Consider the following 17031-nt stretch of genomic DNA (forward strand, 5'->3'; position numbering starts at 1 on the left):
ATTGGGCAGAAATTCCATGAGAGTCAGAAGGCAATGTAAACAAGGAATCACCCCCTAAACTATTCATTTACACCCTGTACCAGAATGTGTGCGTCCAAATCTTCTTCCGAAATAATCAAACATATTATCTTGTTGTGAAAATATGATATATGTTATAAAACATTTACACATCTGGAAACAAAGAAAAATGTTAATGCAATTTTTGGTCTAACTCTTGAAAATTATGATTTTATAAAGTAACATGTCAAGACATTTATTTAAAGATGATATTTCGAGTAAAAAATTAAGAACTCCAATAATTGAAGAACTGTACCTTTTTCAGATTTGAGAATTGACGATGAATCGAAAATAAACAGTAGCAGTTACTTCTCCGTTTTCATATTGTCTTCTTCCATATTCGGCATACCAACGAACGAGGAATCCATCCGGTACAGGCCTGCATTCCGTTCAAAATCTTCATTACATTACGCTAATTGTAAATCAATTCATGATCGATCCCACTGACCCCAAAGGGGAACCTATAAAACCGCACCCAGGCAAAATTTTTACTCATTGGTTCCAAAGACTCATCCACCGAACATCATGTGGAAAATCGTGTGTCTTCTGTTTGTGGCTGGTGCCATTTCGGCTAGTGCGCATGTACCAAAAAGTGGAAATGAGTTGGTTTCTATGGTCGTGAGCAACTGTGTCGATATGGATTGTGTGAAGTTTAACGTTCTGAGGTATCTCGATGGATTGCTGCAGATAGAGGGTGATTCTGCAAGGGGTGTGAAGGTGAATATCGAAGGAATCTGTAGAGAAAACTCAAAATGAGGCAGTTATCAGATTACTTGCAGAATATGTCATTTCAGATCTTTTTCTCTCCATATAGTTATCATTTGGTTTTGCCGTATCAAAAACTTGACTTTTTGCAGGACATTGACGCCGCCATCTTCAAGAGGGTAGCGAAAGTGTTGAAAACCAACGAATTCAGGTTCAAACTGCCCCAAGCGCTCTTCGATGGAAGCGAACTCGTCTACAACCCCAAAACTGGTCTCGACATAAACGAACACTCGCAATGTAAGCCTAAACCGTTGAATACCCTTCGAGTTGTTTAAAATTTTCGGTTTCAGCTAGAGGAATCTTGAAGAAGAAGCTCCTGTTCCCCATTCTTCTCTTGATGAAATTGAAGATGCAACTGCTCATGCCCGTCTTGCTCGGTATCATCGGTTTGAAATCAATCAAAGCTCTGATTATCAGCAAACTGGCCTTGGGTATTGTGCTTGGATTCTTGATCTACCAATTGTGTACCAAAGCAGGCAAGTTCCATTGATTGTTTTAGCGTGGCTCACTCCTAACTGACTCATTCGATTCCAGGTATGCCTATGCCAATGTCTATGGCTCCAATGCCATCTGAACCCCCATCTTCAATCTATGGACCACCCAGCACTGCTCCCCCATTGGATTCCTACAACCCCAACTACGATCCATCTGCCAGCCAGGGTGGACCTTATGCCAGGATATGGACACCAAACAATGGTGAAGCTCAACAGGTCGCCTATTCAGCCTACTACCCTGGATCAGCCTCTTCCTCCACCACCCAGCCTTGAGCTACCTTCACTTTCAACTTTTAATTTATTATGACCACTAAATTATTTTGTATATATAGGAAGTTCAATAAAAGAATTATTTATGAATTTTTTGTTCCACAAACAAAAAAAACCCTCAAATCACTGCGAAATGTAGCTCAAATATTGAAATGATTCAAACAAAAGACGTTTCCCAAAGTTCCAAAGGAGATATACATATTTCAAATTAAGTCCAACCTCAGCAACCTTCTTCATTTTTCAGCCTTTGGAATTGATCGGCTTCAACTATGCCAGATAGCCTATAGTTGTCTGTCGAATTTTGCATATTTGAAGGTAGTTGTTTCTAAAAATCTAGATATTCATCTCCCAAAAGTCGAGCCACTAAATTGCAATAAGGGTTGTCGTTTTTTTTTCATCCATCGTATGTCCCATTAACCAAAGAAGTTTGTAGGTTCTACGAACATATTTTATTGACAGTTTTGGCATCTGTGGCATTTGACACATCTAAAAGTTTTTCTGATTGTTCCCTCGTAAAGATTCCAAATGTCTGCCGAACCAAGGTGAGTCGACTTTCGCATTTTTCCAATCCTCAAGAGTTTTTACCCCACAGACTCTTGGACCTGGATATTTTTCCTGTTCAAGATGTTTCTGACGACAGATTCGATGGGATCATCATTGTCGCAGCCCCAAACTTGGTCGCAGATAACAAAGAATTCGGTAGAACCCTGATGTTAGCCATCGAGCTCGATAACGGTTTACGTACAGAGGCTGGAGTGATACCTGTACCCGATTCCAAAGTTAAGAGAATTGTTTTTTCGCCAACAGGTTGCGTTGATGAAGATTACGACGATGTTAGATGTTTCCGAAAGGCTGCCAACATTGCGATAAGGCGTGCTATTAAGGCTGGTGTGCAGAAACCTATGGTTTACTTACAGGGGCATCCCCAATTCAATAACTCACCCTTAGTGACTCTCCTTGGAATTTTAGAAGGCCTTTATGTGGTAGTAGATCCACTGTTATCTTAAGACCGTTTCATCAGCTGTTTCTTCATTTCAAGCACATACAAATTCGAGAAATGGCTCCACACAAAAACCACAACATAAAGACCATCGGGATCTACACCAAATTTCAAGATGAGGTGGATAGTTTGATCCAAACAGCAATAGTTCTGGAGACAGGCAGAAGGGTGGCTTGCGATATAGGGGATTCTGATCCAGAAAGAATGTCTCCTCCAAAAGTTGAGGAATATGTGACAGCTCTATTCTCGAATACCTCGGTGAAAATGACCGTCATAAAGGAGGCCAAGGAGTTTGCTAAAGATTATCCACTGTTCGAAGCAGTTAACAGAGCAGCCAGTAAGATTCAACGTCATCAAGGCAGAATAATGTTCTTGGAATACGTACCCAAAGTGAATATTATTATATTTTATTATTTTCTCGTCATTTTTAGGTCTATGACTTCTTCTACTAGATGGACACTACTGGGGGCACAATAAACCTTAAGATTGCAGTGCAATGAAACCCTCTTTAAATCTTCAACCACAATCTACCTTTATAGCTTGCTTTTGTATTTAAAACCTACATTCTTCATTATCGATACAGGAAGAAGTTCTGAAAACTCTGTTCCTAGTGGGAAAAGGAGTGACATATGACACTGGTGGCGTTGATGTCAAAATAAACGGTGGAATGGCCGGTATGTCCAGAGACAAATGCGGTGCGGCTGCAGCTGTTGGTTTCCTGAAGATGGTGGAACTGCTTCAACCGAAACACATGAGAGTGGTGGTGGGAATTGGCGTGGTTAGGAATAGTGTAGGGTCCAACTCTTACGTGCAAGATGAACTGATCAAGGCTAGATCTGGAGTTATGGTTAGGATTGGAAATACGGATGCAGAAGGAAGGATGATTATGGCAGACGTTCTTTGTAAGGTGATTTCAACGAATAACCTCCCGGAAAAGTTACCACTAATTCTTTATTCGGCAGATCAAAGAGATGGCGATTACTGCAGTCAATCCACATCTGTACACGATCGCTACTTTGACTGGTCATGCGGTTATAACCGCTGGTTTTGGTTATAATATAGGTGATTTAAGATTAAACCACATTTTAATGGAAAAATAGGGAAGTAATGTCTTTTTAGTGATCGACAATGGTCCAGCAAAAAAGGAGAAACATGCACAGAAGCTGCAACTTATGGGGGAAGAGATTGGAGATCCATACGAAATATCTGTTCTCCGTAGGGAAGATTTCGATTTTGTCAAAGGGCAAGGGGTCGGGGATGATGTCCTTCAGAGTAACAACAAACCGTCTTCAGTCACTCAAAGAGGACATCAAGGTAAGGAAACTATTTCCTGGAAGCACATGATTACACAGCTTTTTCCAGCTCCTTTTGCTTTTCTCATAATGTCTTCTGGGTTAGATAAGCACGGATCCGGTCATCAAAAACCGCTGAAGTATAGCCACATAGATATAGCAGCATCTACATTGAACTACCCTCATCCTGGAACTGGAGCACCCGTTTTATCTTTGGCTAACGCATACCTTCTATGTTCAGAGACGTGTTCTGCTAGTTCTGCCACGAAATGGAAATAAAAAAATTATTATGGTTGATACTTTATAAGTTACAAATATGAAATGCGTCACTCTAGTGACATCTACTGAAATAAGTAGTTAGATCATTAACTCATTAGCGTCCATGTCATACAGTACTTGAGATGAAAGCTCAGATAACAGAGTAGAATGTCGAATGAATGTTAAGATTCCAAATTTAAGATTGATTTCTCTCTGGACTGAATTTTATGAGGAAAAAAAAAGAAAAATGCGAGAAATCTGGTGGAGTCATCTAGTGTTCAGTAGAGAAACTGAATACTTATTAAATTCAGGAAGTACACTTTGCTGAATCAGGTTCTGTAATGTCTATTTTAGTGACTGCAACCAGACAGTGGCGACAATTATCATCGTTTCATCGTTTTAGCAAGAATATGGCGGATTTGGTCACGTGACGTGACGTGAGCCAATCCGCGTTCCGAATTAGAGGTCATAGCATTGAAATCTGTGCTTTTAAGCCGCCATATTCTTGCTAAATTTCCAATTGTCACTGTAATGTCTATAATTTGTGGGCGCCAGCTAGTACATGGTAGCCAAACTGAATGACTCCTTCCCAAATAAAACAGACATCTGTTCAGTTTATACAGATTTCTTCTGTCGGTTGTGTATCATAATTGTTAGTTCATCAGATCGATCCTAGAGCAATTATGCTGATAAAAATTATCTATAACCTCCCCCCCTATGGGTGCGATATTAGATTACAAATAGAATATCATTACATTACGTTGGTTTCCGCAAAACAGAAAAGGGAACATAACCTAGAAATACATCAAAGCTGGGAACAATGACTCTGGACAACGGGTAAAATGATTCATCTCATCGTTCGCACTAATCCTCAAATATTTCCATTTCAGAGTGTTTTCCCTGGACATAAGGCCTGTGGAAGACTTGAACGACCCCCAATACGATGGAATCATCTTGGTGGTAGCCCCCGATCAAGTAGACAGTGTAGAAGAATTTTCCGGGGTTGTGAAAGAAGCCCTTGCCCTAGACGCAACCCTGAAGACCGAGGTAGGGGTTCTTGCCATTCCGCAATTCAATGCAAAAAGACTGATTTATGCACCTACCGGAGCCATTGATGTGGATTACGACGATGTCAGATGCTTCAGAAGAGCTGGGCTGAATGCCATCAAGCGTGCATGCAAAGCAGGAGTCAAGAACCCACTGGTTTACATTTTGGGACACCCGGACTACAAGAATGCGGCACTGGTCACTCTTCTGGGCGTTTTGGAGGGGCTTTACGTGGTGAGGAATATTTTTTAACACGCTTTATTGGTGACACTGTGTCTTGGGTCAAATCCTTTGTTTCCTGCTGAACAAAGAGAATGGTTACAGGTAACTTTGTTCCTTTTTCTTACCTGTGGCCTCGTCGACGGTAGGTGCCGCCATGAGTTGCTTTCATTGATTTAACAGTCTGCTCTTTAGAGAACAGGGATTTTGAAGAAGGATGGTGAAATGCGGTATATTTATATATGTGTCTATATATATAGATACTAAGTCTGCTATTTTCAAGATTTTGTTAGTTTCCTCAAAAAAGAATCCAGAAATTCGAAAAATTATCGAACATTTCCATCTTACGGGAAATATGGATACTTAGTGCCAAGGTATTGGAAAATTTTGCAGAAAAAATATTTAAAAATTTTCTCATTTCTGAAAATACTACGCTTTTTTCTCTAAACTCAAAATATATTAAACGATTTTCACCAAATGGGTAAATGAGGGCAAACAGTTTACTTTCACGCACTTGAAGATGCTATTGTGATAGCGAACGAAACACTTGTCGTGGTTCAAAAACTCATTTTGTGAAAATCGTATAATATATCTTAAGTTTCTCTCAATGAATAATTTCATTGAATACAAATTTTCGCCATTATTCTCCTGGGAAACAAATTAAAACAAAAAATTCAAAATCATCATCTACAAACACGTATAAAGTAATTATCATTGAAACCTCACGCCCCTAAGTGATAAGAAACAATCGACGAGTGCATAATACACTTTGATATGTTCAATATATGAATAAACATCAATAGAGATGAGCATCAAAACGTGATTTGGATTTATATCGATCAAGTGGTACTTCCATGTTGATATTGGTATCATAAATCGAAAGTTCAATATTTGCTACATCCAGATAAGATAAAAAATTCATTTGGATGTGGATCATTGTTCCGCGATGCATTGTGGTAATTCAAATGAGATATTCAATTTCCCAGAAATAAGATGAAAGGATTGAGTAATAGTTTCGTAGATTCATCTCAGGAATACACAGAGATTACGAACCCTTCAAAATAATTGTACACAATCGAAAAACTATACGCAACGACTGGAAAATATAGAGACTACCATACAATCAAGATTACGAAATAAAACAAATTAGTAGAAAGTTTATTCAAAATACGCCTTGAGGTAGACATCAAAAAGCTTCTTCTTGGTTCTTCCAGCCGATCCAAATACGAGAATTCAATCCATCTAAATTGCATAGCATCCAGAAGGTCGGCGTGTACGGTAAACAGTCTATCGAGAAGGAAAACCTCATCAATTTAGCTAAAACCTTGGAGTACGGGCGAAGGGTTGCTTGTGACATAGGGGATGGAGATCCAGAAAGAATGGCACCCCCAAAGGTCGAAGAATACATCACCAAGCTATTCTCGGGCACCGACGTTTCAGTTTCTGTGGTCAAGGATGAGGATAAGTTACGCAAGGAGTATCCCCTTTTCGAGGCTGTCAACAGAGCTGCTAGCAACATAAAAAGACACCAGGGGAGGATCATCTTCTTAGAGTACAAACCAAAGGTAGGACGATGATGAAACGAAACGGTGTTGGTGCTGAAACCCTTAATTTTCCAGGGTGAAATCACCAAAACGGTGTTCTTGGTAGGTAAAGGGGTAACGTACGATACAGGTGGCGCTGATGTTAAGGCTGGTGGTGTCATGGCTGGTATGTCAAGGGATAAGTGCGGTGCTGCTGCAGTTGCTGGTTTCTTCCAAGTGCTCAGCCTGCTCAAACCGAAGAGTATAAGGGTCGTAGGAGGGCTCAGCATGGTCAGAAATAGCATAGGCTCAAATGGGTACGTTTCTGACGAACTGATCACTGCCAGATCGGGCAAACTTGTAAGGGTTGGAAACACAGATGCTGAAGGAAGAATGGTGATGGCAGATGTACTGTGCAAGGTGAGTTTTTCCATATTATTATTTATTCATTATTCGAAGTCATTTCATGGGAAGAATATGGACTGATAGTGTCTCAGTCATTTTCTCAGAACCTCAACATGAAATTTGGAGAATTTTAAGATACTTTTGAGAACGGAGCTTATGAGGAAATGTTTACGCTGTTGACATTGACAATGATCTCTCACGTTCCTACCTAGGAATAATCCAGTATAAAGATGACCGTCACTTATATATATACATATATATGAATATCACCTTTGAAAAGAACGGTAATTCCAATTCCTAACTGTTCATATCCAGTGTCCGACCTTACAATTTCAAACAATTCATTATCCGACGAAAAAACGCTGTAAATCGATAATGCTGATTAAAGTTACTGTTTCATAGATCATTCTACATAATAATTATGCATAGCATTAAAAATCTATTACTTCATATTACTCAATGCGAAATTGAAATATTTGTGCATGTCCCAACGTGTGGTGAAGTGGTAATACATAATGCATTTACGCGATTTTTTCACATCTTTTCAAATGTCACACGTGTTTCACACAGATACCGTATTAATTATGTAATGGTAAACGTGAGTTGCGACCGCATACGGAACACGTGATAAGGTAGAATGGTATTTTGAAAAAATCGATTACCGTTAAATCCAGGTATTACAGATGATAATGGCTGATTGGTGATTCTAACGACCTTAGCTCTTTGAATTAATTTGAATGGTGGATGATTCCGGATTTGAAGCCATAGAAGCTACTTGACATATTTGCCTGACAATTTAACCTTAAACTTGGCCATATCAAAGAATTGCAGATGGCGACGATGTCAATTCAATTGTCAAAAGTCAAAATCTCTTTTCTGACAAATGACAGTGAGTTGCTATTGCTTTGGAAAGATCCATGTCCTGCTTTGATTGAAGTATTAACAAAGATGAAATGGTAAAAGAAAAATCTGATTCAACAATTAGAAAGTTCCAGCCACAGAAAAGGAAAATATTTTCAGGATTGCAGGAAATTGAAGAAGACCGAAAAATTTTCATCATATTGTCATGATCGTGTATTTGTTGAACTTGTTTATGTTATGAGCACTCACGACCTAAGTTCTTTGAATTAATTGATTTCCGACAGTTCAACCAACCTTTAACTTGGCCATATCAATGAATTGCAAATGGCGACCACGTCAATTTAATTGTCAAAAGTCTAAATCTCGTTCTTTTGACATCAGACAGGAAGTTGCGATAGTTTGGAAAGATCCATGTCTTGGTATGATTGAAAACGTGATTCAACAATAAGAATGTTCCAGCCACAAAAAAGGAAAATATTTACAGGATTTCTGGAAATTAAAGAAGGCTGAAAAGTTTTCATCCTATAACGGTGATAGTGTGTTTACTTCTTGAACTTGTTTACCTATGAGCACTCACCCACCTTATCAGGAAGTCAGAGTAGACTAACCCTGATCGCCTTAAAAAAGCCGTTTTTATAGTTTCACGTTTAATTATCACATGCAAGAGGTCACAGCATCGAAATTGACGCCCTGCGGTTCTGTTAACTGTACTCTATTTCTAATCGGATAAAAATGTGGTTAATTGTTAGGAACGACATACAATGCGCAGTAATAGTTGAAAATGCAAATATCGATTTTTCACTTTTTTTATCGAGTTCACCTATCTATCTGACGCAGGAGAACGTAGCAATATGGAAATTGCGGGAATTGAGGGAGTTCTGAGTCAGTTTTTTTTCTGGTTTCGTTCGAATCCTCAAGGTCCTTATCTTATATCGTGGCGCTAGAAATTCCAAAGGGCTATACAGTAAAATTACGCGTTTTCACTTGCAACTGTGAAACTTATGAAGAAATGGGCAAAAGAATGACTTAGATGAGAGAGTTAACATTTGGATGTCTCATATTCAAGAAATTTGTGACAAAAAAGGAAACTCTGGAACCTTAACTTTCGTGGAGCAGTGTATTTTCAACAGTAACTATGCCATATGCATTTACTCATGTATTTGTTCGATTTTGATCGGTGAAATGCTCTTCATAGAGGATCCCACAAAATCTTCGCATGTTTGGCCACGCAAGTCCACAATTTCACAGTCGGAACGAAAGTTCACGTGAACGGTCGATGTAAAAGTACTGCCGTCGAAATCTGAGTCGAATTTCCATCGAGCCAGTCCGTTTTTGAACTCATTGCAGCGGGTGAACGACCTGCCAAATTGAACCCGATAGCACTATCAGAACATGCCGAAAAAAGTGCGTATGGCCCATAAAAATACCGAAGTCTGATCTCGAAGCCGCTGTATTAATTGGGCAGAGAGCTGAGGAGAATGTGTTTCCGCCACTCATTTTAAATTATTCCGCCTGAAATTATCCTCTGCGAGATGTTTCACTCCAGCAATTTAAAACGACGGCCGGACTTATTGGGGAGGTTAACTCAAGAACGTTTATCTTTCGTTTCAGTTCAAAGAGATGGCATTGGAGGCGGTTGATCCTCATCTGTATACCGTTGCAACCTTGACAGGTCACGCCTGTTTGACAGTTGGAGTAGGTTACAGCATAGGTGAGTGGTTGTTATGATTTTTTTTATTTTTTCAGTTAGGGGCAGACGTCTGTGCTTGAATCTGACAAGATTTCTGGCCATTACTTCAGAGAGTGACAGTTTCTATTGAATTTTCCTTATTCTTTACCTTCCTCTTCGTGAAAAACCAAGGAAATTGAATTTTTCAAAACATTCTTTATTGGAAATAATGAAACGAAACCTATTTTGATATTCAGCCTTTCACTGCGAGATTGATAGGAGGTGCAAGGCATTGATGCATTTTTCTGGAATCCAGCAAGGTCACACCCACCTAAACGCATTTGCATTTCGATGTTTATCAATGCGATTTGTTATTATTTTTGAGTAATTGTAAAGTTTTTACGAGGTACACAAAACACCGTAATATTGCTGCTATTGTGATAAGCGCCAGCTGCTCTCTATAGCTCTCAACAAAATTCGCTCTTGACCTTCATCTGATCGTTTTGGTCCCTCTTTCTCGATAGGTGCAGATTACTCTGGCAAAAGAAATTGTGTGACGTAAGGCGGATTTAGGTCAAGTCCTTTCTATGTGAGTGAACTCTGCGACCAGTGGCGGCGAACAGTTATAAAATGCAAGGAATGTGTTAAATGGCAATGTTCTGCTGATTGGCGATTGACCTTGTGCTGAAGACTTCGTATCTTCTCTTTTTTGTCGAATTTAGGGCTATTTCTTCTACGCTGTTACTCTCCAGTTTTTCTTTGGTGAAGATCCTTCCGAATCCTATAAAACCAACACTCGAAAAAGCTAGTAGTTACTGTGCAAATAAAAAATTTGAAAAAAATACCAACAACTTGAAGTGGTGAATTGAGAGTGCAATTTTTTGGTGAAATTTGAGAGAAATCTACAAATCATCATGCATATTATCGACAGGGAATACTCACGTTTAAAGATGCAAAGAAAATTTGCAGAATATGAAAAGCATACTTGAGGAATCTTGAGGAATACGAACTGAAATTTTATATTCTATAATAGGAAACAGATGCTCTCATTCAAGGTTTTTAGGAGGATATGTATGTGAATCCTTAGTATTTCAACCCCCATTGTTCTGGAAAATGAGCCCCAATATAAAAATTCCTGAGGAGAGTGTGCATTTTCTTGAATATTTCACAATGTAATTTCATTTTAAATTCCCCAAAAGTACACCACATTTTCATGAGGTAAATATTTCAACCTCTGCCCTCAAACCACAAGTCTGAGAGGAGATTTGAAAGTTCTCTTCCCAGGAAAAAGTAATAATCTTCAATCCTGAAAAACTTTCATCACCACTTAAAAAATTTCATCATTAACGGTAACCTCTGCGTCACTGTCTCGTCACTCCCAGACAACGGTACACAAATTAAAATCCTCCTCCTCTCCACTCATAACTCCCAACCCGCAAAAATAGCCAAGATCTAACTGTTAAAAACGCAATATTCGTACAACGCTCTACGTGAAGTATCGACAAAAATAATATACATTCCGCTATTTGGCCTCGTTTCCTCTTGATCCCAAGTTCATTATAACAGAATCGATGGCATCTGAACTAAGTGCGGAATCACGTTTATATGGTACATTAAACGTTTATACAAACGCGAACGTATTCAGGCGTTGTTTTTATGCTGAAAAAATGCAACACCCACTTCTCAGAAGCTCGTTAACGACTTTCTTCAGTTCGTCGGTCTGCTTGGGAACGGAATTAGGTTATGTCATTTTCAGGAATCCGCATCTGTTATTTCATCCGCTCTTTCTTACAAACAGTAATTTCCATAGAGCTCCCGTTCTATGATAAATGGATAAGTTGATTTATCTACGACTGTTATGATAACTGTCTATGGTATAAGATTAGTTTTTTCTCTGTTCCACTTTGTAACATTAACTCATAATATGTAAGAATCTATCTTATATCAATTGAAGGGAGTGTTTACTGAAAATACAGGAGTGGGGTGTTTTTTCGCTCTAAAACATCAGTATTTCATGCAGAAACATGGAGCCTTTTCTGAAATTAAGCTTGTTACATATGAAACGATAGTCTGATATGACAGGGCAAGTCAAAACAGTACGAGGAAAGGCTAGAATGGGTTCGCTTCACTGTAGTTATTATGCCCAGGGATTCTAGAAGCTGAAGGTTAGAGTGTTTCAAAATCACGGCCTCAATCTGAAGACCAAGGCAGCTGTTTACAAAGCAGTGGTCCCCCCAACGCTTCTTTACGGAAGCGAAAGCTGGACGCCCTACAGGAGACATATTAAACAGCTTAAACAAACGCAACAACGTCATCTAAGACAGATAATGCACATCAGATGGTTCCGCAAAGTTTCGAAGAAGAAGTCTTGCAACGCTCGAGTTGTACAACTATTGAGACTCAAGTAACGAGGGCCCGACTCAGATGGAGAGGCCACATTCTGAGGATGCAAGACACAAGACTCCCCAAAATAGCTCTGTATGGCGAATTCACAGAGGGAGCCCGAAAACCAGGAGGCCAGTATAAGCGGTTTAAGAATATACTACATCAATCCCTAAAATCAGTTAATGCCAATCATAACTGGGAACAACTATCGTTAGACAGGTCTCAGTGGAGGTCTTACACAATTATAATGGAGACTCGAGAAGGATACAGCGGCGGCCAGATCTGGTTGGTGACTATCCATGCCTTGAGTGTGGAAGGATCTGCAGGTCACGGTTGGGTCTCTTCAGTCACAGGAGGGCACACAGTCGCAATTAGCCCTAAGAAATTACAAGTCTGCTCGCATTTTTAATCTTTTTTTTTTTGTTTTGTTTTTTTTTGTCTTTTTGTAGATTTATTCCCGGTAACGGGATACAGCAATGAATTAATGAATTAATGAATGAAAATATGTCCAACTAGGTGATTGGGGAGCATAACATATCTCTCAAGAGGCTGAAATATTTGCAATCGAAAGCTGGCAGCATTCGTTGTTTGCCATTTTCGCTCCTACTCAAAAGATTATTGCATAATTTTCGTTCGAAATCTGATAGAGGCGACTATTTTCAATAACAATTTTTTGTTTGCAACCACTCCCTTATTATCAACCATCAGTGTCCCACAGGTAGTGGTCTTTATCTCTCACCGGTTTTGCAACGATGATCCTTGAACTGATTCACCTGTTCCAGTGACTAGAAACAATATCGATCTAACCTCGTCAATGCTACTACATCAGTTTAATTGAATAGAGATACTAATTTTATGACCATTCAATAATTATGTTAATATGAGAATGCACCGCGTTGCCATAAATATTGCTGAGTAAGCAGCAGCATTTGGTTTTTTCTGTACCGACAGGACCTTGACTTTATATTTTTAAATTATTTATGTGGATAGTACTGTACTATAGAATGTGTATTTTTATTTTAATCCTCGATTTGCATAAATCGTCACACAGCAATGATGTATGCCGATTTGTTTATGGGCTTTTATTGGAATAGATTCACTCTTAGGTATGAAGGTTTTGATCTCGAACGCTTGAAATCACAGGAAAATGATTTGTACAGAAATTGGTCTGATGGGTAGAATATACGCAAACTGCAATAGTTTCCCATAAGTATAAGTCAGAATGTATCAGTATCTGGCTCGAACTGTCCACTACAAATCTTCTTGTATCAGTTACAGAGGCGTGTCATCCATATTTCGTCCAAACTTTGCCCACCTCTCCAGATCCGTACATCATTAAAAAGAAACACCTACAGTACCGATTATTTGGCTAGATATGTATCGGGAAACAGATCCAATTATAACTCCGTTCAAATTCGGCACGGAGCAAAAATTTTATGACCACGTTATATAGGAAGCTGATGACAGGCTTTTTGGTGCCCAAATTACAGACCCATAAATCGTATACAAGACGCGCCCGCCGAGGTTATTGACACACATGGGAAACAAAAGAAAATCGCGAATGGGCCACCGGGTTGAACAAACTTTAATCCGCAGATCTGATTTCCTAGACGGAATATTCTTGTGTCCGGTCGTTTATTAGAAACGGCTTAGTCGGATGATCGGGAGATATCAACTCGGTCTGCGTGTTTTTTATCGTATTGGAGCGTCCTCGATATTTAAAAAAAATTTGGCAGATTACAGAGGTATGGAATATCAGAGAATACCATTTGCATCGCCTGCTTAGGTTCTGCTCATTCTAGGGAACCCTAAGTTTGGATAAATGCCTCTTCTGTGGTTGGTTTTCGAATACCATAAAAAATTGATTAGGCCAATGAATATCAACCTAAAATACATCATTGACAAACTCTCCACATTTCACTGCAATGATGGTCCAAGGTAAACATAAATCTGAACCAAGCTTCAGTTGATATCTCCACTTGAGAGAGTGGATGTGGTATCATCGTAGCCTACGTTACGTACCATAAAATTACCACAAATTCAAAGAACCCAACTCTTGAAACTGAGTTGGATGCTATCTAAAAAATATTTGAACGTTTCGTAAAATAAATGTATTCTTCATATTTTTTCTTATAATGCGCCGTTTTCGGGTAATTTGAAGTTCAAAAATCAAAAAGTATCTGTGAAATTCGAGAACTTGGGTGCTTTGGCTGAATACAACTCTGTTTAAAAGATCCACAGATGTAAAGTGTCACAGATTAGCTAGGTATTGTGAAGGTAAATTTGTTTTTCCAGGGGTGGCACAGCTCATTATGAAAACTTAAAATGGCTATAGTTTTTTATCAAGGACGAATCAGAAACAATGTTATAAGAAAAATGTGTTTCTTCTGACATAAAGAATCTATTGTTGAAATATTTGTATGAGTCGAAGACTCGTAAAATAATGCAAAATATTTCGGAGGAATTCAGGGTCAGTTTGAAAAAACAGCTGAGTTCTGACTGGTGTATTTGTTGAATAGTTTTGTGTAAAACTCTAGCAATCTACAGGAACCTCCTCTATACCAACCTTTTTTGCAGTTATGGACAACGGACCAGCAAGAAAAGCCAAGCACGCGGAGTGCCTGACATCCAAAGGGGAAGAGATCAGCGAACCCTTCGAAATTTCCACCATACGTAAGGAGGACCTGGAGTTCCACAAGGGTCAAGCTGTCGGAGATGACATTCTGCAGTGCAACAATTTACCTTCCTCGAGAACTGCCAGGGGACACCAAGGTAAAATTTTCCATCCATTTTCTTCCATTCCTTCATCTCTGTGATTTCCAGGACCTGGCGCTTTCCTGATCCTGGCTGCTGGATTGTCGGGACACGGTTCGGGAGATGCGGTTCCACTGAAGTACAGTCATCTGGATATTGCAGCATCAGCGGGAGATTTTCCAAATCCGGCCACAGGAGCGCCGGTCCTTGCTTTGGCAAATAAATATTTACTTTGAGAAAGGCCTAGCTACTTAATTATTTTTTAGGAGACTTATGGATATTAGTTATCAACTATTTTTATATGATTATTGTGTACACTTCATTATTCATTATTTCGAGAATATACTTACGAGAAGAGTGAATTTTGTTTTGTTTGTGAATATGGAAAAGTGATTTTTGTTTATCTATCGAAAAAAGCCTAAAAATTTCACTTAGCAAACAGAGAAATTCCAACCGGCAGTGCAGTACATTCACGAATAGAATTGACATGCATCCGAGGAAACCTCCAGTGTAATTCAACAGCCTTGAACCTCTTCATTGCCTCATAAAGGATTTCGCAACGTGGTAATGAAGTAGATTATGCCAGATAGTTTATTAAAATGTGACATTGATCTCTGATTGAATGCATTCTGCTACGCAGTCGACAAGATTTTCTTCTGCACTTCCTTATTCATCCCATTCTAAAGAGCCAACAACATTAAGATTTTCAATAGCCGTAGTATTTTATACCTCTATAAATAAATGACCTTATGACTCAATGAATCTAGCAGGCGTTCGAATAACACAATTTAATAGTCAGGGAAATCAATTCGAGGCAGGAGTGATCGCTTTATAGGAACAATGGAAATGGATAAGTTGAGATACTTTGGGATTGTAGAATGATGTTCAATTAGGTCACTGAAGATTAACATTAAAAACCCTTCGAAGGTAAAATTTCCACTCGCGTATCTCCCAAAAAAACCATCATAAAGCTTAAAGGGATAAATATTCTAGAAGAGTAATTTTTCTAGTTATGAATGTCGAGATTTCATCAACGTGGGTAAAACCTTTTGGTCTTGACGAATTTTGAACTCAACTCACCGTTTTGGGCATTTGGATAGGTTTGACGAATTATATTCAAACAAAATAAAAGACCCATGTATAGGTAATTAGGGGAAGATCTTAAAACTTCGATACAGAAAGAACAAGAACTCGAAATTTCGAAAAATTTCAATGAATGGAGGAGGACATTTACATCAGTTCTTGTTGTTGTTGATGATCGAGATTCAAAAACTCAAATTTTCTGAATGCAACGATGAGAGAATGTGCCTGCCATAAGGTAGAATGAATAAAATCAAACTAACGCCATTCTTTCAACTGAAATATCTGTAATCTGAGAGATATATCGTACATGCTGCTAAAGCCATGAAAGGGTTTCTTGAATTAACAACCTTGACCAAGTTTGAACCCACAATATTGAATTTCGTTGACGACCAGTTCACTAACTACTTTCCATTGTAATATCTGCACTCATTCAGGGTTCAATTAATTTGATTCTCTTCGCAAAATAATAAGCATTACGTATTTGTCAAGAGTATAAACGGGATAGATAATTCAAGTTCAAAAGTTGAAAAAAGATTCAATGTCTTTCTAAGAAAGTTACTACAAAATGATGTGAATCTTTTCAAAAAGAGAGGACAGATGAAGTTAATATTGTGGTTGTTCCAAAAGATTACTTTAAAATGATACCTTCATGAGATGGTAGGTTCTTTCTGCAGAGTTTGCTTTTCCAAACGCTGCCAACTCTCAGAAAATATCATATTTACCTTTTGAAGAAAATTCCAGAGGTGGTTGGTTCACCCTTCAATACCTATCAAGGTATTATATAATATTTTCAATCGTGACTCTAATATCTTAAATACTTTTCAGTAATCCCATAGAATATTACAGAGTCTGCTCTCGATGAAGAATAAGTATATAGTGATTTGCAAAATATTTATCGGAATATAAAAATTATGAAAAACTAGTTTTACCTCTCACCATCACAGGATAA

At 38.6% G+C, this 17031-nt stretch overlaps 3 protein-coding genes across 4 annotated transcripts; all 3 read left to right on the forward strand.

Annotated features, from left to right (window-relative positions):
- The first annotated feature begins 357 nt into the window (after positions 1-357).
- On the forward strand, positions 358-1676 carry LOC123313467. The gene is made up of 4 exons (XM_044898363.1): positions 358-774; positions 915-1059; positions 1113-1298; positions 1357-1676. Exons 1-4 carry the CDS (start codon positions 583-585, stop codon positions 1587-1589), a joined length of 756 nt encoding a protein of 251 aa, XP_044754298.1. The 5' UTR covers positions 358-582; the 3' UTR covers positions 1590-1676.
- Positions 1677-1803: 127 nt separating this feature from the next.
- LOC123313466 (putative aminopeptidase W07G4.4) lies at positions 1804-4172 on the forward strand. 2 transcript variants are annotated; one of them, XM_044898360.1, is made up of 7 exons: positions 1804-2128; positions 2179-2569; positions 2626-2976; positions 3170-3493; positions 3549-3648; positions 3706-3900; positions 3949-4172. In XM_044898360.1, exons 1-7 carry the CDS (start codon positions 2112-2114, stop codon positions 4155-4157), a joined length of 1587 nt encoding a protein of 528 aa, XP_044754295.1. In that variant the 5' UTR covers positions 1804-2111; the 3' UTR covers positions 4158-4172. The 2 variants fall into 2 exon arrangements, with proteins under 2 accessions (XP_044754295.1, XP_044754296.1); XM_044898361.1 differs by having other exon boundaries at positions 2211-2569.
- A 652-nt stretch (positions 4173-4824) lies between these two features.
- On the forward strand, positions 4825-15357 carry LOC123313522 (putative aminopeptidase W07G4.4). The gene is made up of 7 exons (XM_044898441.1): positions 4825-4973; positions 5027-5417; positions 6617-6967; positions 7022-7345; positions 9803-9902; positions 14823-15017; positions 15069-15357. The coding sequence occupies exons 1-7, from the start codon at positions 4957-4959 to the stop codon at positions 15233-15235; spliced, it is 1545 nt and encodes a 514-aa protein (XP_044754376.1). The 5' UTR covers positions 4825-4956; the 3' UTR covers positions 15236-15357.
- Positions 15358-17031: the final 1674 nt, after the last annotated feature.

Source organism: Coccinella septempunctata, chromosome 5, assembly GCF_907165205.1.
Source record: "Coccinella septempunctata chromosome 5, icCocSept1.1, whole genome shotgun sequence".
In the NCBI taxonomy this organism is placed as follows: domain Eukaryota; kingdom Metazoa; phylum Arthropoda; class Insecta; order Coleoptera; family Coccinellidae; genus Coccinella; species Coccinella septempunctata.

Bases quoted from the DNA above. Each gene is read 5' to 3' on its own strand.
- LOC123313467 (XM_044898363.1), top strand. From the start codon at position 583: ATGTGGAAAATCGTGTGTCTTCTGTTTGTGGCTGGTGCCATTTCGGCT. The intron at 775-914 runs GTGAATATCGAA...GACTTTTTGCAG, and splicing joins ATTCTGCAAGGGGTGTGAAG to GACATTGACGCCGCCATCTT. The intron at 1,299-1,356 runs GCAAGTTCCATT...ATTCGATTCCAG, and splicing joins CCAATTGTGTACCAAAGCAG to GTATGCCTATGCCAATGTCT.
- LOC123313466 (XM_044898360.1), top strand. The intron at 2,977-3,169 runs GTGAATATTATT...TTATCGATACAG, and splicing joins TCTTGGAATACGTACCCAAA to GAAGAAGTTCTGAAAACTCT. The intron at 3,649-3,705 runs GTGATTTAAGAT...ATGTCTTTTTAG, and splicing joins TGGTTTTGGTTATAATATAG to TGATCGACAATGGTCCAGCA.
- LOC123313522 (XM_044898441.1), top strand. The intron at 6,968-7,021 runs GTAGGACGATGA...TTAATTTTCCAG, and splicing joins TCTTAGAGTACAAACCAAAG to GGTGAAATCACCAAAACGGT. The intron at 7,346-9,802 runs GTGAGTTTTTCC...CTTTCGTTTCAG, and splicing joins TGGCAGATGTACTGTGCAAG to TTCAAAGAGATGGCATTGGA.